Below are 23,402 nucleotides of genomic sequence, written 5' to 3' on the forward strand. Positions count from 1 at the left end.
ACTCACAGTGCCTCTGCCTCCTGAGTGCTGGGAACTCACAGTAATTATGACAGTGTATATAAGACCTGCACAAATTCAAGCCAGACAAGATCTGAGTACGGAGGAGGGGAGCTGACTATAAGGTCCCAGCCCCTGGATGAGGAGCTATTGACATTTGATTGCTGCTAGAGAGGGAAAGCCATTTTTTTAATGGCGTGAGTGGTCTGCCAGCACAAACTGGACTAGATGTGCTTAAAAAGGAGAGGGAGCAGGAAAGGAAGAGGCACTGGAGGGGATGAATATGAATATGGCAATGTATATGTATATAATTGTCAAAAGATTAGAAAAAAAATTTTTCTCAAAAAATATTTTTTTACAAAGAAAAGGAAGTTACTTCTCAATCCAGGAGCATTACCACATGAGCGAAGAACTGTTATCAGGACTCATAGAAAAGTGCTCTCAGGAAGAAAGGAGATCTGCAAACAGAGAAGCAAGGAGCTCAACAAACCTGACTATGCTCCAAGCAAGCCTCCCCGTTACCTCACAGTCACCAGCACTCACACACACACACACACACACACACACACACACACACACACACACACACACGCTGGAGGTAAGAAAGCATAGGATACACAGTTCCCGTGAGATGCCTGGAAGCAGGAGCCAGAAGGTTTTGGATCTGAGACCACATGGGTGAGGGACTGAGGCAAAAAAAAAAAAAAAAAAAAAAAAAAGTGCTTAAAGATGCAGCAAGATGAAACAGAACACTGCAATTAGAGAAAAGATGATGAAATAAAATGGTTTTAAATGTTTGCACATAATTAACAAAGATTAGAGAGAAAATATAAAAAACAAAATCTAACTGAAAATTAATATAGTACAACTTATCAGGTCAGCAATTAATTCATATCCACATAGAAAAGGCTTCTAAATAGCCAGCATATTGGAGAATGAGAGAGAATCTCTATAGAATGGTGGTTCTCAACCTTCCTAATGCCGCAACCCTTTAATACAGCTCCTCATGTTGTGGTGACCCCCAACTACAAAATTATGTTTGCTGCTGTTTCATAACTGTAACTTTGCTACAGTTGTGAATCTTAATGTAGATATTCATTTTTTTTTTCAAATGGTCTTCGGGAACCCCTATGAAAGGGTCATTTAACTCCCAAAGGGGTCATGGCACCCACAGGTTGAGAACTGCTTTTATAGAGGATGCAAGCAAGCAACAAACAGGTGGGAGAGATAAGTATAGCTTTAAATTCTCAAGGGGAAGTTAAGGCAACTAGAGACCAGTAAATTCCATGGTATGTGTCTGTATATCTATAGTATATATAATATAGTAATTAATAATAATATATAATTATACAACTCCCATGATAGTTGGCTTCTTTTTTTCTCTCAGTTGTAGGGATGTGAGTCAGTGAAATGTGAAACAGAAATGTATATGTTCCAAAGGAGACAAAACAAGCACTGTCATGTCACAACCGTGTAGCCTGTAGTCAGCACGCAGTGGCAAGAAGACAAGGTCCCCAGAATGTCTCTACAGTAGAGAAAGAAGACTTTCTCAACCATGTAGGAAGGCAGCCATATTTTGGACAAACCAAGGTGATGCAATTATTAAATCCAGAAAGAGCCAGTCATCGCACAATCAAAGTAATTTGATATTGGTTTGTTATTTGGCACATAAAAGAATAAAATGGAATTCGTGAAAACAGCATGAAATGTTATGAAATGGCAAAGACAGGTTGATGGCTTTTGCTACTTCTTAAACGTGGACACATGGGGCCATTTTTACTTTTGAGCTAATATTTGGGTTGCTCAAAAATCTAAGGCAGCTTGAGTAAATGCCACAGTAAGTAAAGGATACACAAGTCTCTGTACTATATTAATTATGCTTGAAATTTTTAATATAATAAGATTTTAATTTTAAATATGAGCAATTTTGTCCCAAGAGAATAATAATAAATATATGTTGTAGAAGTTTTGGGTTTTGATATGTAAACTTGTTTTTGTTTTAATCCCAGATGTGGCATATGGGGGCTGCTCCAGTTTGTCCACAGCTGATAACTCCCTCATGAGAGGGTCTGTGATCTTTGTCAGCTGGGAACTGCCTCGTGCGGGGGTGTGGTCTTTGACAGTGGTAATAAATTCCAGACCCAGAGAGAGACTAGGGTCTCCAAGAAAGGAGCAGGCTGCCGGTGTTTCCCCTTGCTGTTCCTGGTTGCTGTCGATGCAGTTTGATGAGAAGAAGTCAGAGATATCTTGAAATGAGGACTGGACTTGCCCCCAAGGAACCTGACAGCCCTAAACAGCGGGAAGTAGCTAGGAAAACTATGCTCCTTCTCCCCACTATTCTTCTTTCTCTCCTACCTAGTGTTGGGGTGTTAGAAAGGATTAGAGTGGAAAAGGGAGAAGGAGATATAAGGGAACCAAAATAAAAGTACATTCTAAAAGTAAAAAGTATATAAAATTATATCCCACACCTGGGATTAAAACAAAAGCATGTTTACATATCATAAGTCAAAACTTCCTCAACAAATACACATATATAGGAAAAACCAAACTGTTAGAACAATTTAAGCATTACATAAGCACTTACACAGTATAAAGTTTTCGGAAAGTGGTAATATAGTGAAGAATGAAAATTACATACCATACCAACACCCACAGCATAGCTTTGATCACATATTCCACCTGGTGATATTGCTCCAATATATCTCGGATGTTCCCTGTAACTGCACCATAATGGTTTGACTTTGTATTCGTGTAACTATGCAGAACACTATATAAGCATATATTTATAACCTCATGAAGTTACAAAATTACTTGAGAAACATAAGAAGTTGTAATCTTCATAGCTAGTGAAGTATGCAAAATATCCAAATTATTTGTAATTATTCATTTGATATCAACTTTCTTTCTTCACCTAGCTCCCAGATTTGCTTTTATTTTATTATTGGAAGTGTTACTAAGTTTCCCTTACTGTTCAGTAACTCTTTAGGTCACTGAAAGTTGAAAAGAAAAGAACTTTTAGAAGAAACAAACTTAATATTAAATAATTACAAAGCAACCTGCACAAATCTATCCTGGTGAAAAAGTAGATATGAAATACATTAATATGATGGATAGCATTAAACAAACAAATTTTATATTATTAACGAGATTAGACTGATAAAATCTGTGATAAAGCTGATATCATACAAACTCATGAAATTCAGGATTTGTTCACATTAATTTTATTTTAAATATGAAAACAGGCCAATATAAAATTGACCATTGTTGTTTTTATTTTATCACCTTTATAATATATACACATATCATGTATATAATTTTATATAATAAAATTTATAAGTATTATATAATATATGTATATAAAATCTTCAAAGTGTCCTACAGAAAACTAAAAAGTATAACAATCACAAAAATTGAGCTTAATGGAATTATTAATCTGCTTACTATGCAGAACCCTGTTTACTTACATAAGCAAGTGTGTTATCTCATGGGGAGACTGTAGGGTAGGATAGTCTCCTTTCCAGCCCAAAAGTCTTTGTAAAATATCATTAGCATCTCCGTCAGTAGAAATTTGATCTTTATCTGACCACAGTTCCAAGGATGCTAACATAATCGTCAATTGCAGCTGGCTGAACATCTATGAACAGGATTACAGTGTTTCAAAAACATCAACTATTATATAAACAATAAAGAAAAGTTCACTAGAGTATTGGGAACATTAAGCTAATACAATATATTCAAGTGATTAACTTTTCATACTAATAAATTGCAAATTATAGACATTTTTTCAAAATTAGAAGTTTGAAAATTTTAAACTTACAGTGTTGACAAGCCCAGTAATCTGGAAAATTTTCTGTGTTACAGCCTTGATGTCAGATCCCATATAATCATACTGAAATACAAATTTAATTTTTAAGATTCATTAAATGAATATGATAAAAAATTTTCAACTGCTGAATTATTTTCATAATACAGGACAAGCATAGGCCTTATCAAGTATTTTATATGCTAATAATTTTAATGTTATTTTACTATTATTTTGTTATATTATATAAATATGTAACAATACAATAATAATTTAAAATTAACAATTTTCAGTAAAAATGACAAAGCCTAGTGGTCGTGGCACATGCCTTTAATCCTAGCACTTGGGAGGCAAAGGCAAAAGGATTTCTGTGAGATCCAGGCCAGCCTGGTCTACAGAGCTAGTCCCAGAACATCCAGGGATACACAAAGAAACCCCATCTTGTGAACAAATAAACTTATTAAAAAAAAAAAAAAACAAGAAAGACACAAGAACACACCGGCATTTAGAATGGACTCAGTGTAACTTCTAATAGGAAAAGCATGAAAGAACAGATACTAGCATAGCTCTGCAGATTCCACCCTATGATGAATGGACCTCCACAGCTGGAAATTGCATTACAATTCCACTTGTAGGCGGATACTCAAAAGAAATAATCTATAAATTTTTATACGCAACTGTATTGATAGCAACTTTATTCTTTATAGCCTCAAGCTTTAGTATTCATCACATTAGTATAAAATAAAAGCTATAGATTAATCTTCAAAACACCATGCTGTGCAAAAGAGGACAAATACTATATAATATGTGATCTATGTTGCATGTTCATGATATCCATAAAATCACAACATTAATTAACAAAAAATGTAAGTGAGCTCAAGGGTTTGCATACATATGTATAGAGGAATTTTAATCCAGCAACATGGCTGCTCTGATCATATCTAAAAATGTTCTGCGTCTGTGTGAACTGGCTGGAGTGGCACACCTTTAATCCCTCTGGCTGGAAAACAGAGGGTAAAGTTAGATTGTAGAAGAAAGCACCCATGATTGAAGTGACTTCTAATTGAAAGGCAGACAAAGTGACAAATCAGAGAAATATTTAATGGAATAGAATATACCCAACTCTCCCCAGAACAGCACAGGAAAGAGAAGAGATTTAAGAGAGCACAGTGAGAGGCACTTGAGTTGAGGTGAGTCAGCCATTTGAGCATCAATGAAGAAGACAGTACCCTCAACTGAAGAATGGATAAAGAAACTGTGGTGCATTAACACAATGGATTACTACTCAGTCATTAAAAACATGGAATTTTTGAAATTTGCAGGCAAATGGATGGAACTAGAAATGGTCATCCCGAGTGAGGTAGCCCAGACCCCAAAAGACATGCATGGTATATCCTCACTTATAAATGAATATTAGACCAAAATAGATGTCCTCTGAGATTCTCTACCCAGTGGGGGACAGATGTAATTTAAAATAAAATAAAATAAAAAAAGAAAATCAGATAAGACAAAGAAGACAGTACAGTAGAGCTGAGTTGAGTAGAGGCAGCTTAGTGCAGTTCAGTTGAGTTTATGCAGTTTGGTTCAAGAAGTTCAGAAGCAGAGCAATTCAGTCAGAAGCCGAGAGAAGCCAATTTGAATCAGTCAGCTTGGAGAGCAGTCTGAGCCAGAACAGCTAAGTCTAACCAGACAGCAAGAGTTCAGAAAGAGCTAGAAAGGGTAAGTTTATTCAACAGTAAGCCCCCAAGAGACAATTACAAAAGTGAATAAAAGTCACATTTACATCTGGCACCCAAAGAGTGAGTGAGAGAGAGAGAGAGAGAGAGAGAGAGAGAGAGAGAGAGAGAGAGAGAGAGAGAGAGAGAGAGAGAGAAGGCAGTTTTACAGAACTGGGTTGAAGAGAGAACAAGCTAGACACAGGTGAAGACAGAATGAACCAGAGGATGAGAAGGAGCCTGAAAATTAAAACAGATTGCTAGAGCTAGTTTGAAGCCAACCAAAGCAATTCAGTCAGGGGCTGGGAGAAGCCAGTTTGGATCAGTCAGTTTGGAGAGGCCTTTGAGCCAAAACAGCTGAGTTGAACCAGCCAAGCAAAGTTCAGGTAAATTTCAGCTTCTAATTGAAAAAAAAAAAAGGGGGGAGGGGGATTGTGCACTTAGTCTCTGTGAGCACAAGCGTAAGATGTAAGAGAGCCATGCAACACGTTTGCTGGCCAACATTTCCCCAGTCTTTCTTCACCACACTCTCCAAATATGTGAGCTACTGGCATTGTAGTATGTTTCCATATAGGATTTTCAAACATCCTTAGTATCTCTGCCTTCATCCCCTCTTCCGCTCCACATGCCTATCTCTCTGACCACTTACCCCTCCCTCCTCCTTACTGAATCTGCAGTCTTAACTGATTCCATCTCTCTTGCTGCACATTATCCAGCATCTCCCACTACATATGGAGCGAAGCACAAGCTCTTGCCTTAGGTTGGGATTCAGGCACCTTGTTTGATCCTCCCATAAGCACATGGTTGTGGGATAGTGATTACTTCTCTTCCCATTGCGTCAACCCACCTATCACTCTATAAATACCGTAGCATACTTCAAAGACTCCTGATTTGGGCTTCTACAACTGTGTGCATCCGTTAAATCCTTCACTGCTTACCTTAAAAATATTTGCCATGAGCCCGGTGTGGTGGCACACGCCTTTAATCCCAGCACTCGGGAGGCAGAGGCAGGTGGATTGCTGTGAGTTTGAGGCCAGCCTGGTCTACAAAGTGAGTCCAGGATGGCCAAGGCTACACAGAGAAACCCTGTCTCGAAAAACCAAAAAAAAAAAAAAAATTTTGCCATGAACATTGTACAATTTCACTTTCTTTATATTAATGTGCACTGTATCACAGTATAATTCTCTTACTGCTTAGTTGGCTTTCCAAAATTGAATTTTATAAAGCAGACATTGAAGAATAAGGCTTATAGAAGATGGTGAAACACACACACACACACACACACACACACACACACACACACACACCAAAACACCTGTGAGCTCAAAGAAAACAAATCATTTGTTTCTATTTTTTTTTTTTTTTAATTAAGGAAGAAATGGAAGAGGGCAGAAGTGAATGAGGAGTTAAGTGAGATAGAAGAGAACAGGCAAGAAAGGAGATTGACTTACCAAAGATTTTCCCACTATAATGTGCAATTTTAGACTTTGAGGTAATTGTTGTGAAGTGTTTTTATCCTGTAAAACAACCAAAAAATATTAATGGGTACTGAGCATCCTAAAAGCAAAAGTTAGCATGCAAAGAAATCAGGAAAGATATACATAAACCACAGTCAAGACCTAAATATGAAAAACTATTGTAAAACATTACTTTCACTTCAAAACATCCTTAACATGAAAGGTTCCCTGTGAGGGCTTCACCCTGAGGAGGAGGACTCCAGGCACTGGTGGGTGCTGTGAGCTCCTGGTAGGTCAGCCAATCCTAAGAGGTCTGCTCTAAAAACATATGTACAACACTGAATGGCCTCAGTGGGCTGTGTTTATACAACCCTCCCCCTCTCTCCCCCTCACCCTCTCCCTCCTCCCTACTCCACCCCCCCCTCCACTGTGTCTCCTCTTTCCCTGATGTTTATAGGAGTGTGGTGGAGTTTTCTGTCAGTCTAATATTCACTAAATGTATTTCCATCATTGGATACAGGAGTATTGCATAATCTTCTCCTTCTCTCTCCCCCCTCAGTGTGTGTGTGTGTGTGTGTGTGTGTGTGTGTGTGTGTGTGTGTGTGTAAAACAACTACAACTAAGAATAAGAAGCCATGAATTTGAGGAATGGAATGGATACAAGAGGAATTAGAGAGAGGAAGGAGGAAAGAATGCTGTACATGCATAAAAAGTTAGGAGCCCACAGGAAAGGAAAGTTATCAGCTGAGAATTAGTCCTCATCGCATCCTCCCACGTGAGTTCGCGTGTTCATTACTTTCACTGGGTCTTCTGCAGAATGAAACACTGAGGTTTTCAGAGAGGCCAGTTTATCTTTTCTTTCTCCTATGGGTTGTGCCTTAGATTTCTGCCTTAGGTTCTAAATCATTTTCAAGTGCTTTTATTTCCAATAAGGGTCCAATCGTGGTTGTTTATGGTGTGAGATTTTGCTTGAGGCACATTTTATTTCTAACATAGATCATGTAACTACATACTATCTTATATTGACATGTAGTACCTATGTATCTACTTATATTATTGCTTTTTTTTTTTTTTTTCTGTTGGGTGAAATTCATACATCACTTTCAGAAAAAAAAAAAATGTAGTCCAAGTCTTACAGTCTCATTTACTCAGTTCTTTATCAAATCAGCACTTTGTAGTTTGTGTGTACACTGTGTCTACTCTTCCCTTGTCGTTTAGGAGTGTGGTGGATTTTTATGTGCCAGTCTAATATTCTCTGAGTGTGTGTCTCCATCACTGGATTCAGGAGTATTGCATAATCCACCAGATAATCCCGTGTCATGATGGGTAAGGTGATGAAAGGAGACATATTTGAATTTATCAAATTTTAACAAGAGAGTGACCAGTGTTTTGTCACTGAGTGTCACATCTGATTAGGTTTGTGGCTATTATTTATCTAGGACAAACCACTCTGTTACAAGGCACTGAGTTCCAGCCTCAAATGGATACCATATTTTATTCTCCTTTTTTTTTTTTTAACTACACAGTGGGTAAAATGTGGGCTTTCTTCTACACCAGTAATATGGTAGATTACTTGGGCTTATTTTCAAATACTAGACTCAGTACCCACTTTTGAAATAAAGGGAAGTGAAACAAATCACTCTACAGAGAAGTCCAGGAAGTAGATAACTCAAAAACTTTAGAAAGTCCCTAAAATTATGACCAGATTGACTAAATCTTTTGTTCTCCAAGGTATATATGCCAAAAGGCCTGCCAAGAGACACTCTTAGTCCAGCCAAGTTGCCTGGAAGAGCCAGTGACCAGCCTGTATGGAAATGGTCTTTCAGGGAAATGTTTAAAGTTTTGCCTTTAAAAACCAAACTGTTACCCAAATACTCTAAAGTCATTTACTTATAACTATGTACTCATTCTGCTTACATATGTTGAATCTGCTCAGAATTAATGGATCTCTAAGAAAACCATTTTAATTCCTATTACTATGTCTTGGATCTCTCAATGGACCTTGTCCCTCATTTTCCCCTGTGGCCACAATCCCGTAATGGATGTGTTTGAAGACCATTTGGTGAAAACAGTGAAGCATTGGAAATGATGACCCCTCCCTTCAATTATGCTGGAGGCAATATATAGGTGGTGATATCCGATTGTAGCTTTGTGCGTTGTTCTGAGTCAATAAGGCCAGAAAAACAATTGTCTCCTTCACAAGACCCCTGTAAAAGATTCATTAAGAAAAAGCGCTTCTCCTCCATTTCCATCACTACATTCGCTCACTGTGCTGTGCAATATTAAAGAGGATGCCTTTGTTTAGAGATGCTTCTTAGATCAGACTAACATTCCGATTAGAACAAGAGAGGCCAAAGCTCTTCTGAATAAATCAGGTCCGCCCTTGGGTGAAGAGCAGCATGAGTTAGCCTTTCATCATTAACGCAGCCTTGCCACATGTCAGAGTTGCCTGAAGGAGTCTCAGGCTACCTAAGATGCCTATGAGAAACATCCTCTTACTGTGGAGCTGCTTACAGGAACAGCTACTTCCAGGTTCCAGATTTGTGAATCATGTTGTAGTGATTTTTTTTTTAAGTTGGTGCAGTTGTCTTTGAGTAATTTTTGCTCCTGTAAGTAGCCCCTCACCCATAGCCCTCTAGGTAACCCTAATAAAACATTGATTCACTAAATTGGCCTTTGGTGGTATCCGTACTTTGATCTGCCACTGATTTCCTGCCTCCCCAGAAATAGCGACATACAATACCAAAGAATGGTGCTAGCCCAGAGGGGGCAGACCTTCCCACTAATGAAGATAATCCCAACAGACATGCCCAAACGATAACCACATCCAGACAATCTCCTACTGAGACTGTGTCAACTTGACCCTTAAAACCAAGCACACACGTAATGTTATGAGAATTAACCCTACCCGGGGAAGAGCTCATCCAAACACCGAGTGAAGAACCCTTCAATAGCACATGACCTGGGCTCACCTCCTGATTAAGGGGATCCTGTGAGGACAGACCGGAAGCCTTTCACAGCCTATATAGAGCAGGTTACAACGTGTGTTGCCTTATGTGTGCTTCCATCTACAGCTGGCTCATAGGTACCAGGCCCGAGTTACGTTTTCTGAGCAACTGAGTTTCAGAAGCAAGGAGAAACTATAGCATTTAGTTCTTAATATGATGCTTTCTGAGTGTTTAAGTGAATTCAAAGGGGGCAGAGACACAGATGAAACTGTCATAAAGCAAAGTGTGCTCTCGGGGCACCTGGCCAACAGCCAAAGCGATTCTCTCAAGGTGATTTGATAAATGTCTGTTTCTGCTGGTGAGGGGAAAGGTCTTTTAATTGGTAAGTGGCCCTGATGAACGAGTTTCCAAAGGCACAAGTTCAGCACACTTAAATTCTAATTAAGTTGAAGTATGTATATATATGTGTGTGTGTGTGTGTGTGTGTGTGTGTGTGTGTGTGTGTGTGTGTGTGTGTGTATGGATGGATGGAAATACATACATATATATATGTATATATATATTTTTTCTGTATATCTATTCTCTTTATCATTCTATATTGTCCAGGAGAAACTGCTCAGTCTATAGCCATCTTTGGTTGGTGAACGAGGCAAAGCCTCATTAAATGAATTAAATTTCTCATTTCTATGTAGCTTAGTATTTCCTTGGTAATTTTATTAGTGAATCCTTTTAAAAATCATAATTTAACTGATGCTAAAACCTATTAATATTTCTTTATAACTCCAACAGTATAGAAGCAATTGCCTACCTTAGAAAATATGTTCAATTAGTATATAAAGCTATATGTGAACCATTGAAAGCATTTTTAGCAGGCTCCTGAAAGTGATGGCTATTGACTCGTCCTGCACTGTCCAATAGTTCTCAATAACAAATGCTTCCTTTGAAAAATACTGACATGAGAATGTTGCAAAGGCCTCATAAAGCAATAAACTTGAAGTGTAATACTAGGCAGCCTTTCCGGTTATGTGACATCTGAATGCTTTATGTCAAGGCATAGAACCAAAGTCTACGGAATGTATTAGTCTCCCCTCGTGACTGGCAAGCCATGGGAATGTTTCCCTAGTCCCTTGATGACCAGAACCCTTATGGTTACCTGTGCATTGATGTGACCTTTATCAAGCTGGTCTGCTTGCCAAATGCGACTGTAGTTTTCTGCTGACATTAGGCTGTCATTTTTCACTTGATAAACTATGTGCTCAAATCTTGCTGAGGACTCCAGTGGTTCAATCACATAGCTGATATTTTCCAACTGCAGGAACCCCCTGATTTCAGAAAGGCAATCATTATCAAAGCCATACACAGCCCCCCTCAAAGCTATCATCTGAAAAGCAAGGAATAAAGAAACCACAGTGGAACAAACTGTTTTATGCATTTTTCCCTGTTGGCTTTTTGCAGGCGCCACTATTTTTTAAGTGACCATTATTGGTCTTAATTCTGAAATATAACTCAGGGCGACCTCAAACTTTGCATCTTCTCGCCTTAGCTACTGATTGCTGAGGTCACATGTACACACTGTCCTAGGCAGCAGTGCACTCCTTTTCAAAGACAGTATTGGAATTCAAGATCTAATGAGGTCCCTGGAAAGTGACACAAAATAAAAGACCACTTTGTATGTTTCAGGGAATAGGAAGCATCAGAACACCACAAGAGAAGTTATGTCCTGGTGAGAGGAGAGAGGAAGAGCTCTGGAAGATGGGAGGAAAAATGGGGTCAGACAGGCAACTCAGAGCAAAGTACAAAATTGTCTTCAAGCTTGGCTCTTTGCAGTAGGCCCAGATAGCCCAAGGTAAGGCATGGTCCACACAGACACCACCACAATGCTACCAACAGACAAGCAGGCCCGTGCAGGAGAAATTCCCTGTTCTTAACAGCTGTACACCCAATATGGAATGAGGTCGGCCAGGGACGATCTGTGCCTTCAGACAACAAACCCATTCTGTCTCTCAGCACCACTGAGGGCTGTAACCAAATGGAACAAATGGAAGAGACTGTCATAAAATGGCCATGATGGTAAAGGAAACCCACAGGTTTGCTACAATCTAAATCTAAGGGGGGGGGGGAATCCCAAGACTCACATGGAAGGACAAAAGACCCTGATCATCCAAGTATTTCTGAGCAAGTCAGGAAATTTAAAGCATCAAAATACTGAACTTCAAGTTCCACCACAGAGCTATTGTTACAAAATGGCAGGTTATTGACATAGAACAAACATGTAGACCAATGGTTTAGGCCTGAGAACACAGAAATCAGAGCACACATACACTATCAGTGTCTTTTGTTGGAGAGAAGTCTGTGTGAATGTGGTTGGGAAAATTAGATACTCACAAATAGAAAATGAACACAAACCCCTCTCCTAACTAATATAGAATGTAACTAAAAATTTACCAGAGAACTTAGTATAAAACCTGAAACACCAAAAGTACTAGAAGAAAATGTAAAGGAAGCACTTCAAGAACAGGCATGGACAAGGGCTTTGCTTAGACAATAATAAAGATGCCTGCACAGCAAAGTGACATATCATATTGTCAGCTGTTCACCTGTCCTACTAGATAAGTACTTAGAAATATATATATATATATATATATATATATATATATATATATATATACACATATATATATGTATAACCATAAAAATTAAGAAAAAAGTAGTGACCAAGTCAATAAATGGAAAAAAAAGATGTAAAACTCACTTCTCAAAATGTGTTCAAATGGCCAACAGATATATGGAAAATGTTCAGGCTCACTTGCCATCAGATGAATACAAATCAAAACTACAGAACCACAGATAAATGCAAACCAAACTGTAAAGTGCGTTAGTAAAGGGGTAGAGCACTTGCAAGCCAGGCCCAAGACCTTGGAGAGCTGCTCAGACACTTGAAGAAGAAAGAGAGAATGCTCCTGAGATTCCTCCTATCCCCAGCAGGAACGGCTATTACACCCAAAATCAAAACTAGCAAACGCTGGCGGTGATGAGGAAAAAGAAAGGCTACACAGTGCTGGCAGAGGTGTCAACCAGTAAGCCACTATGGGGACCAGTAGGAGATCCCCGAAAAAGCAGCAGCAAAGGACTCAACTGCTGCACCCACGAGCATGCACGATGCTCAGGCAGCTTTCCACCCGAGTGACAGAGCACCTGAGAAACCTTGGGCAGGAAAGATTTATATCTTTCTCATGGTTTCGGGGACTCCAGCTCATGAGCACTAGGCCTTGTTTCTGACCCTGTGGCCAGACAGAACTTCATGGTTAAAGGCAGCACAAAAGAATACTTGCTCACTTCATGTCAGACAGGAGCCAAGGGGGAGGGGAATGTGACAGACACCCCAAAGATACACGCCAGTGATCTACACCCTCTGCCTAAGCCCCTCTACCTCATAGGCCACTCCTCTGTGAACCATCTTGGGTCGATCCATCAGCAAGTTAGTGTCCTTGTGGCCCAATCATCTTTTCAATGTGACACCACTTGGGACCAGGCTTTCAACTCAGAAGCGCATGGACGATGTGTCACAACAACAGCGCAGCACACAGAGAGAAACAAAGTCAGGGGATGTAAAGGAACCTAGCGCTGTGTTTACTGCAACATTCTTCCCGGTAGCCAAAATTAGCCTATGTGTCTGTAGCAGGTGGCTACACAAATGAACTATGAGATCTATACACAGCTGGGTACTATCTAGCCATAAAGGAGCATACCAAATATAGGAAATTCGTGGAATTAAGTGATATAATGTAACAGACAACTATGGCAGATGCAGAATGACAAGTATATTTTTTTTTTCAGTGTGGGCTAGAAAACAATTAAGTGTGACTGAAATTAGTGGAAAGGCTACAAGGGAAGTGGCTATAGCGAAGGAGAGAGGAAAGGAAGTAAGAGTAGAGAGCTGTATGACAGAAGCAACCACACCACGCTGTGTAGCTGTGTGGAAGTGTCACCACAACATCAACTGAGACATACAGTTAGTAAGGACTCATAGATACAATAAAAACCATACGTTAAGGAAGACAAAGACCTAGAAGTTGATGAGAATATTAAGAAGGATGTTCTTGTGGTTACAAGGCAAAATCAAGAAAAAATTGAATTCAGAATAGACATCTTGAAAGGTGCTAACATGAAAAGGAGGCAGAACACTCTGTCTCTGCTCTTGAGTCATCTTCCATGGATGACCTTTTTGTGTTTTTTACAGAAATGGTCACTTTGCTTAGTTCTGTGAAATCACTTGATCACTGAGGAGCCTTCCTTATTAGCTGTCTCGTGCTCAGCACTAAGCTTGCACCATGTTGTGTGGGCCTACTAGAGTTAAACAACCAATAAAGGCCATTTTTCCATGGTTGAGATAATGACAGAAAATAAAGCTTTAGCCTTTAAAGTTTTCTAGAGTTCCCATTTCTCAGACCATCCCTTCCTGCCCAGCATCCAGGAAATACCTCCACTTGAGATGCCCCCAGCAAAGTTAATCTGAGTGACAATTTAGGCTCAGGTGTTAGTACAAATAAAAGTCCATTGGGGGGAAAAAAACTTTCAGAGTTTCATTGTGGGTTTCTCTTGACTTATGTCCACTTACTGTGGTTTTACTTTAAAATGGATCCCACCATGTTCATATATAAATATTTTCTAGGATGTTATTACCTGAGGCCAGAGCAGATGTTGAGTGTCACAGTGGAGTTTGAAGATTCATCAACATTTCCTCGGTAATGGCAATGTGTCTAAACAACAACAACAACAACAACAACAACAATAATAATAATAATAATAATAATAAAAATACAAGACACATGAATAAAGACCAAATACTTAAAAAAATAACAACCACAAAAGAATGTGTTGTCAACTATTTCAGAAGGCTCACAATAGAAATAGACTTGATAATATGAAATCATGAATTTTCCAGAAGTATTAATGCAAAGTCTCAGGAAACAAGATTTACGGCATTCTCTTTACCAGAACATGTGTGTTTTCTCCATTTTTCTATCTCTTTCCCATGGCATTTCCATGTATAGAAGTTATCCACATAACAGTCGGTCAGAGTTACAAGGAGTAAAAGATTTGAATTAGTGTCACCATGGAGCTTGGGAATTAGCATCATGATAGGGTTTTCCCAGCACATGCAAAGCCTCGAGTTCACTCTCAGCAACCAAACACAATGACTTAAAGGGGCAAGTACTATAATTATACTGTACATCCCTTTCAACAACAAAATACAAGATAACACATACTTAAGACATCTGATTCTTACCATAAAGTGTGACGAGTCAGAATACAGAGATCCAGTTTCATTATAAGTGTAAACCAAAAAATTCTGGGACAAGAATGAGCTACAAGTAAACCAATAAATACAATTTAAGTCATAATTTAACATGAACATACACATTGATAAAAATAACGTTAAGTGCAATGGGTTCATATAATATGATCCAATATAATTATTTTATTGTGCTATCATTCTGATACTGTTTTTCAAAAACTAGTATATGGGAAGAATCATGAAAACTCAACCTTGGACAGACCCTGGGACAACACTGTCAGGGATTGCTTCATTGAACAAACACCCACTACAGCATGGGTCCTCTTTTGGCTTCCAGACGATAGCACTGAAGACAAGACAGTGCTTCTGATCAGTCAGAGTCACATATTGTCAAGTGACAATGAATAAGATCTGGGCTTTGTAGGGTGGTCACACAAGAGTAGAGGATGATGTGACAAGGCTCATAAAATAGATGGCGTCTAGATACGAGGAATAAGCCGAATGGACTTTCAGACAGAGCTGGGATAAAATGAAAGGGTCTTGATCCAGAAACGTGTACATATATGAAGAGCAACAGTGGGTACTGTGTCTGGAGTACAGCATGGAGTGACAAAAAGGACAGTGAGATGGTGTCACACAGGGTTAAAACTTTGGAGGGATGGGGCAGATAAAGACCATAACATAGCAACATTTTAAGAGAGTCAAACTCAATTCTGTGTTGACATCAATCTGTGTTGCAAATACCCAGGAGCCAAGACCAGGTAGAAGATTAATACTGCCATCTATGCCATCCATGATGGAGTCTTGAGTAAAGATGGGAACCACAGTGGAGGCCTGATTGTGTGTATACTTTAAGGGTAAACATATGGGACTGAATAACCCTCTGGACCCAGGGGAAGCCAAAAGGAAGAAAACACTAAGGATGGGTCCAAGGGATAATTTTCTTCTTTCTTCATATTTTCTTTTTCTTTCATTCTTAAAAAAACAAAAAAACAAAACAAAACAAAACAAAAACAAAAACAAAAACAAAAAAAAACCCCAAACCCCGCTTGCTGTTTACTAAGAGGGTTATGAGAAATGCGGATCCGGGGAAAGCATCAGAGTTTCACTTTTAGCAAGTTACCAACAGGAATTGTGGCAGACATTTGATTATGAGATTAAGTAGTGAATGGATGTGGAATCCATCTGAACAATGTACAGATATAAATTAGAAGCAACCAACAGCGGAGGCACTTCCAGGCACAGACTGAACGGAAACACGAACTGACTGAACACCCACTACAAATAAGGTTCATTTTAAATTCTCAGACCAGAAAGATGAAGAAGAATTTGCAAAGGAGTCATGCAGACAGAAAGATAACAGTAGGGATACTGATATGAGTCAGGTCAGGGCCAGGGGTTAGGAGGTGTCCTGGAATCCAACAGAGAAAGCATTTTATGAAAGACGTGAACCAGCAATGTATCAGTTGGTAGAGAATAAATAACTAAGTCAAGACCAAAACACAACTGGAACATTTAAAAACTCTGCAGGCCAGTGGTAATCTTATAAAAAGCTTCCATTCGTTTTAGTGGGCCACACTGTAGAAAGGAAGGCCAGTGGGAGGTTAGCAGATATCAAGACTGAAGGTGACTTCTACAGCCTTGTTCAGCCACAAAGCAAACTGAAGACAAGCAACAGTTGCCGCTCATCTTCGCTGATCCCCGAAGCTCAGCAGAGACTGTCCAAACCTTCCTGTAAGAAATGCTGAGAAAATGCAATGAAGATGTAGAAAGATCCGTTGCTGCTTTGAGTTGTGAGTGGGACCAGAGATCAACCAAAATTACAAGAGTCCTGATAGATAAGGAAAGAAACATTACTGCTTGGCACTGAGGTTACTGAAGCTGACACGGGAGATTTTTATATGTAAAACCTGGTAAGAAAGGCTGGTTTAAATCACATAAATAACGTGTGTATCAAAAACTGAAGCAATTGGAAATCCCCAACAATAGCCATTTGATTACTAGGTATTTGATTTCAGAAATCTATATAGCCTACCATGCCTGGGTACAAGGCAACATTTAATCAAAGATTTCCAAGTATGTTATTTATTTCTCAATTTAAAAATATAAATCTAGGGATTCCAAGATGGCGTCGACCAGTATGCACCATAGCTGATCTACTCCGAGGAGACCAGGGACGTGAATGGAGCCACAGACTGCTGGATTTTGAGAACTGTAGGTGAGTGGGGCCCCAAACTCCGCAGACTGCTAGTGGGTCTAACCCCGGGACAAGCAACAGCCCGGAGGTGCTAAACGCACTCCCCAAACTCTGAAACGGAATCTACAACCAAGCTGCAGCCGGCACATAAAACCCAAACTCGCCATTTGGGGAGGGAATTTTCTGGAGCCCCCAACCTGAGGAGTCTCAGCAAATAGGGTGAAACTACCATTGAACCTCTCCATCCACACCGCGCCAAACTGCAGAGGTCATCTGCCTAGCCCGAGTGGAAACACAGGTGGTGGGACTTACCAAAAACAGCTAGAGCTGGGGGGTAGCTCGTGGTCTGCGTCCTGGGGCCAATCTGAACCCAGACACAAAGGATTGACCCTGAAAACAGGGGCAGTTAGAAACCAGCGTGGACTGCTCCCACAGCCCAGTGGGACCACCCATGTTATCGGGAGACGTGGGTCTTGATTGCAGTGTCTAACTGCTGACCTAAAGCAATCTGGGAGCATTCTGGCTTTCACTGGCAGAAAGAGAAGATACAGGGGATTCACGCCAGTGGTCTGAATCGCCATTGTCGCCAGCCGCCCGCCCGGGCTGCTGGCACTGACCCAGCACTCCCCAAACAACAGAAACTAGCTGAGTCCATTCTTGCAGGTGCGACAGGACCTCCCACGATATAGGGAGCCGTGGGTTGTGCTTGCAGGGCCTAACTGCTGACCTAAAGTGAGCTGGGAGTATCCTGGCTTTCACTGGTGGAAAGAGAAGATACAGGGGATTCCCGCCAGCGGTCTGAATCGCCATTGTCACCAGCCACCCTCCCGGGCTCCCGGCACTGACCCGGCATTCCCCAAACAACAGAACCTAGCTGGGTCCATTCTTGCGGGCGCAACAGGACCTCTGATGATACAGGGAGTTGTGGGTCCTGCTTGCAGGGTCTAACTGCTGATCTAAAGCAATCTGGGAACGTCTTGGCTTACAGGGGCATGGAAATTGCTGCCTCCTTGGGTATTGCCAGTGGCCTGAAACCATATTGTCTCAGGCCCACCAGGCACTGATCCTGTAATCTCCAACAGGCAGATCCTAGCTGGGTCAGCTCCTGCAGACCCAGCAAGAACTCCCAAATTCATGGGAGAGGCTGGACGTTCCTACAAAGTATAGAGGCAGAGCTAAAAGACAGCTGCAGCCCAGAAGATCTGATCCACCTGGAGTCTTGCCTACAAAGCAACAGGAAGGACAGGCAGCTGGGATCAACCAACACAACCAGAGAGCTTGTGTGCTGACCTTACTCTAGATCCCAAAACTGCTGATCTGAATTACAGCAATAAGGTGAAAAGGCCAAACAGAAACCTACTTTGTATGACTCAGCCTGGAGCCTAAGGTGTTGAGAAAAATCTCCAGGAGTAGAACCTGAATCACCTGCCTGGTCCAGGAAAATACTCCCTGATCCCCAAAGACAAGGGCACCCTACCTATAATCAGGCATCAACTATCCACTGTCAAACAGGGAAGGTCACTACAAACCACCTCCCAACACCAGAGTCACCAAAATGACAAGAGAACAGCGAAAGAACGCTAACAAAAACCAAAACAGGTTGGCATCTCCAGATCCCAGCAATCCCAATGAAAACAACCTGGAGAACCAAACAACAATTGATATACAAGAAAATGACCTCAAGTCCTTAGTAAGTAAGATGATAAAGGAAGAAACAATAAAATCTGTAAACAAATGCAGGAGGAGGCAAACAAGAGGGCTGAGGATTTAAAAGAGTCATATAAAGAGACATTTGAAGAATTTCAGAAAAATACAAATAACCAGATGAAGGAAATCATTAAAACAGTTCAAGACCTGAAGATAAAAATGGAAGCTATCATAAAGGAACACACAGAAGAAAAACGTGATCGAGAAGCATCAGAAAAGAAAGCAAGCATCTCAGAGATGGCCTTATCTAACAGATTGCAAGAAATGGAAGAACAAATATTGGGACTTAAAGATACAATTGCAGAACTGGAAACATCCATCAAGGGAAATTCTAAATCTGAAAAGTGCCTGACATAGAGCATTCAAGAAATCAAGGACACCATGAAAAGATGAAACTTGAGAATAATAGGGATAGAGGAAAGAGAAGTCAACCGACTCCACAGCCTAGAAAATATCTTTAATAGAAAAATAAAAGAAAATTACCCCAATTTGAAGAAGGAGATGCATATGAACATACAAGAGGCATACAGAACATCAAATAGAATAGACTTGAAAAGAAAATCTTCCCGCCACATAATGATAACAACACAAAATATACAGACCAAAGAAAAAATATTAAAAGCAGCAAGACAAAAAGGCCGAGTAACATATGAAGGCAAACTTATCAGAATTACTCTGGACTTCTCAACAGAGACCATGAAAGCCAGAAGGGCCTGGACAGAGGTTCTACAAACCCTAAGAGAACACAGATACCAGGCAAGATTACCATACCCAGCAAAATTATCAATAACCATTGACAGAGAAAACAAGATATTCCATGACAAAAACAAATTCAAACAGTACCTAGCCACAAATCTGGCTTTACAGAAGTTACTAGAAGGAAAACTCCACCCCAATGGGTCAAACTACAACCAAAACTATATAGGAAATAGGTAACTATACCATCGCAAAATAACAACCTCACAAAATCTCGACTATTACAAATACCAAAAATGAAGGAACTTAGCAATCACTGGTCATTACTATCTCTCAACGTCAATGATCTCAATTCTCCAATAAAGAGACACAGACTAACTGAGTGGATGCATAAACATGACCCAACGTTCTTCTACATTCAAGAAACACATCTCAACCACAAGGACAGACATTGCCTCGGAGTAAAAGACTAGGGAAAAATATTCCAAGCAAATGGTCACAAGAAACAAGCTGGGGTAGCCATTCTAATATGTAATAAAATAGACTTTCAACCAAAATTAATCAAAAGGGATGAGGATGGACACTTCGTACTCGTCAAAGGTAAAGTCAATCAAGAAAACATGACGATATTGAACATCTATGCTCCTAATATAAGGGCTCCCACATTTGTAAAAGACCTATTAACAAAGCTTGAACCACTCATCGATACCCACACATTAATAGTGGGAGACTTCAACACCCCACTTTCACTCAAGGATAGGCCTTTGAATCAAAAATTAAGCTGGGAAATAACTTCATTAACCAATGTCATGAATCATATGGACCTAACAGATATCTACAGAATTTTCCACCCAAACACAAAGGATTATACTTTTTTCTCAGCACCCCATGGAATGTTCTCTAAAATTGATCACATAGCTGGTCATGAAGCAAACCTCAACAGATACAAGAAGATTGAAATAATACCTTGTATCTTATCAGATCACCATGGTCTAAGGCTGGACTTCAACAGCAACAGAAATAACAAAAAGCATACTAACACATGGAAACTAAACAATGTTCTACTTAATGACACATGGGTCATGAAAAAAATAAAAGAAGAAATAAAAGACTTCCTGAAATTCAATGAAAATGATGGAACAACATACCCAAATTTGTGGGACACATTGAAAGCAGTGCTAGGAGGAAAATTCATAGCACTAAGTGCCTTTAAAAAGAAAATGGAAACATCCCACATAAACAACTTAACAACACATCTGGAAGCTTTAGAAAAAAAAAGAAGCAGAAACACCCAAGAGGAGTAGACGCCTAGAAATAATCAAACTCAGGGCTGAAATCAATAAATTAGAAACAAAGAGAACAATCCAAAGAATCAACAAAACCAAGAGCTGGTTCTTTGAGAAAATTAACAAGATAGACAAATCGTTAGCCAATCTAACTAAAAGACAGAGAAACACTATCCAAATAAACAAAATCAAAAATGAAAAGGGAGACATAACAACAGACACTGAAGAAATACAAAGAATCATAAGAACCTACTTTAAAGGCATTTATGCCACAAAATTTGAAAATCTAAGGGAAATGGACAATTTCCTCAACCGATTCCATTTGCCAAAACTGAATCAAGACCAGATAAACAAATTAAATAGCCCTATTTTGCCTATAGAAATAGTAGCAACCATTGATAGTCTCCCAACCAAAAAAAAAGCCCAGGGCCAGATGGTTTCAGTGCAGAATTCTACCAGTCCTTCAAAGAGGAGCTAATACCGATACTATTCAAGCTATTCCGAAAGATAGAAATGGATGGAATATTACCAAATTCATTCTAAGAGGCCACAGTCACATTGATAACTAAACCCCACAAAGACACAACAAAAAAAGAGAATTTCAGACCAATTTCTCTTATGAACATTGATGCAATAATACTCAACAAAATACTCGCAAAGCAAATACAACAGCATGTCAAAGACATCATTCACCATGACCAGGTAGGCTTCATTCCAGGCATGCAGGGATAGTTTAACATACGGAAATCCATCAATGTAATCCATCATATAAACAAACTGAAAGAGAAAAACCACATGATCATCTCTTTAGATGCAGAAAAAGCATTTGACAAAATCCAACACCCATTTACGTTTAAAGTTCTGGAGAGATCGAGAATACAAGGCACTTATCTAAACATAGTAAAGGCTATATACAGCAAACCAACAGCCAACATTAAATTAAATGGAGAGATACTCAAGGAAATCCCTCTAAAATCAGGGACCAGACAAGGCTGCCCACTTTCCCCATATCTCTTCAATATAGTTCTTGAAGTTCTAGCCAGAGCAATAAGACATCAAAAGGAGATCAAGGGATCCAAATGGGAAAGGAAGAAGTCAAATTATCCCTATTTGCAGAGGATATGATAGTGTATATCAGTGACCCCGAAAATTCCACCAGAGAACTCCTACAGCTGATAAACACCTTCAGCAAATTGGCAGGATACAAAATAAACTCAAAAAAGTCAGTAGCTTTCCTATATACAAATGACAAACAGGCAGAGGAAGAAATTAGAAAAATTACTCCCTTCACGATAGCCACAAGCAATATAAAATGTCTAGGAATAACCCTAACAAAGCAAGTGAAGGACCTATTTGAAAAAAAACTTTAAATCTCTGAAGAAAGAGATTGAAAATGACATCAGAAGATGGAGGGATCTACCTTGTTCGTGGATCGGGGAAATTAACATAGTAAAAATGGCCATCTTACCAAAAGCAATTTACAGATTCAATGCAATCCCTATCAGAATACCTACAAAATATTTTGAAGATATTGAAAGAACAATTCTCCACTTCATATGGAGAAACAAAAAGCCCAGAATAGCAAAAACAATCCTATACAATAAAAGATCCTCTGGAGGAATCTCCACACCTGATCTCAAGCTGTACCATAGAGCAACAGTAATTAAAACAGCATGGTACTGGCACAGCAATAGGCTAGTGGATCAACGGAATTGAACTGAAGACCCAGAGATGAATCCACACACATTTGGTCACTTGATTTTTGGCAAAGAAGCCAAATCCATTCAATGGAAAAACGACAGCATCTTCAACAAATGGTGCTGGTCTAACTGGATGTCTACATGTAGAAAATGCAATTAGATCCCTATTTGTCACCATGCACAAAACTCAAGTCCAAGTGGATTAAAGACCTCAACATAAAACCAGAGACATTAATCCAGTTAGAGGAAAAAGTGGGGAAGAGTCTCCACATCCTTGCCAACATGTGGTGTCATTTGAGTTACTGATCTTAGCCATTCTGATGGGTGTAAGATGGAATCTCAGTGTCATTTTGATTTGCATTTCTCTGATGACTAAGGAGGTTGAGCGTTTCTTTAAGTGTTTCTCAGCCATTTGATATTCCTCTGTTGAGAATCTCTGTTTAGTTCTGAGCCCCATTTCTCTATTGGGTTGTTTGGTTTGGTGGTGTTTAATTTCTTGAGTTCTTTATATATTTTGGATATTAGACCTTTGTCAGATGAAGGGTTGGTGAAGATCTTTTCCTAGTCTGTAGGCTGTTGCTTTGTTCTCTTCATTGCT

The 23,402-nt window shown here is 39.5% G+C and overlaps 1 protein-coding gene across 1 annotated transcript in view; it reads right to left on the reverse strand.

The window, feature by feature from the left end:
* Adam18 (ADAM metallopeptidase domain 18) overlaps nt 1-23,402 on the reverse strand; it is a 66,006-nt gene that overhangs the window by 33,587 nt on the left and 9,017 nt on the right. Inside the window, exons 4-10 of the mRNA XM_051170021.1 lie at nt 15,210-15,288; nt 14,603-14,679; nt 11,073-11,241; nt 6,966-7,031; nt 3,815-3,886; nt 3,462-3,631; nt 2,636-2,717 (exon numbers count right to left, since the gene is read on the reverse strand). Coding sequence (XP_051025978.1) covers nt 2,636-2,717; nt 3,462-3,631; nt 3,815-3,886; nt 6,966-7,031; nt 11,073-11,241; nt 14,603-14,679; nt 15,210-15,288 — 715 coding nt within the window. The remainder of the gene's footprint in view (nt 1-2,635; nt 2,718-3,461; nt 3,632-3,814; nt 3,887-6,965; nt 7,032-11,072; nt 11,242-14,602; nt 14,680-15,209; nt 15,289-23,402) is intronic.

Source organism: Acomys russatus, chromosome 27 (genome assembly GCF_903995435.1).
Source record: "Acomys russatus chromosome 27, mAcoRus1.1, whole genome shotgun sequence".
Classification (NCBI taxonomy): domain Eukaryota; kingdom Metazoa; phylum Chordata; class Mammalia; order Rodentia; family Muridae; genus Acomys; species Acomys russatus.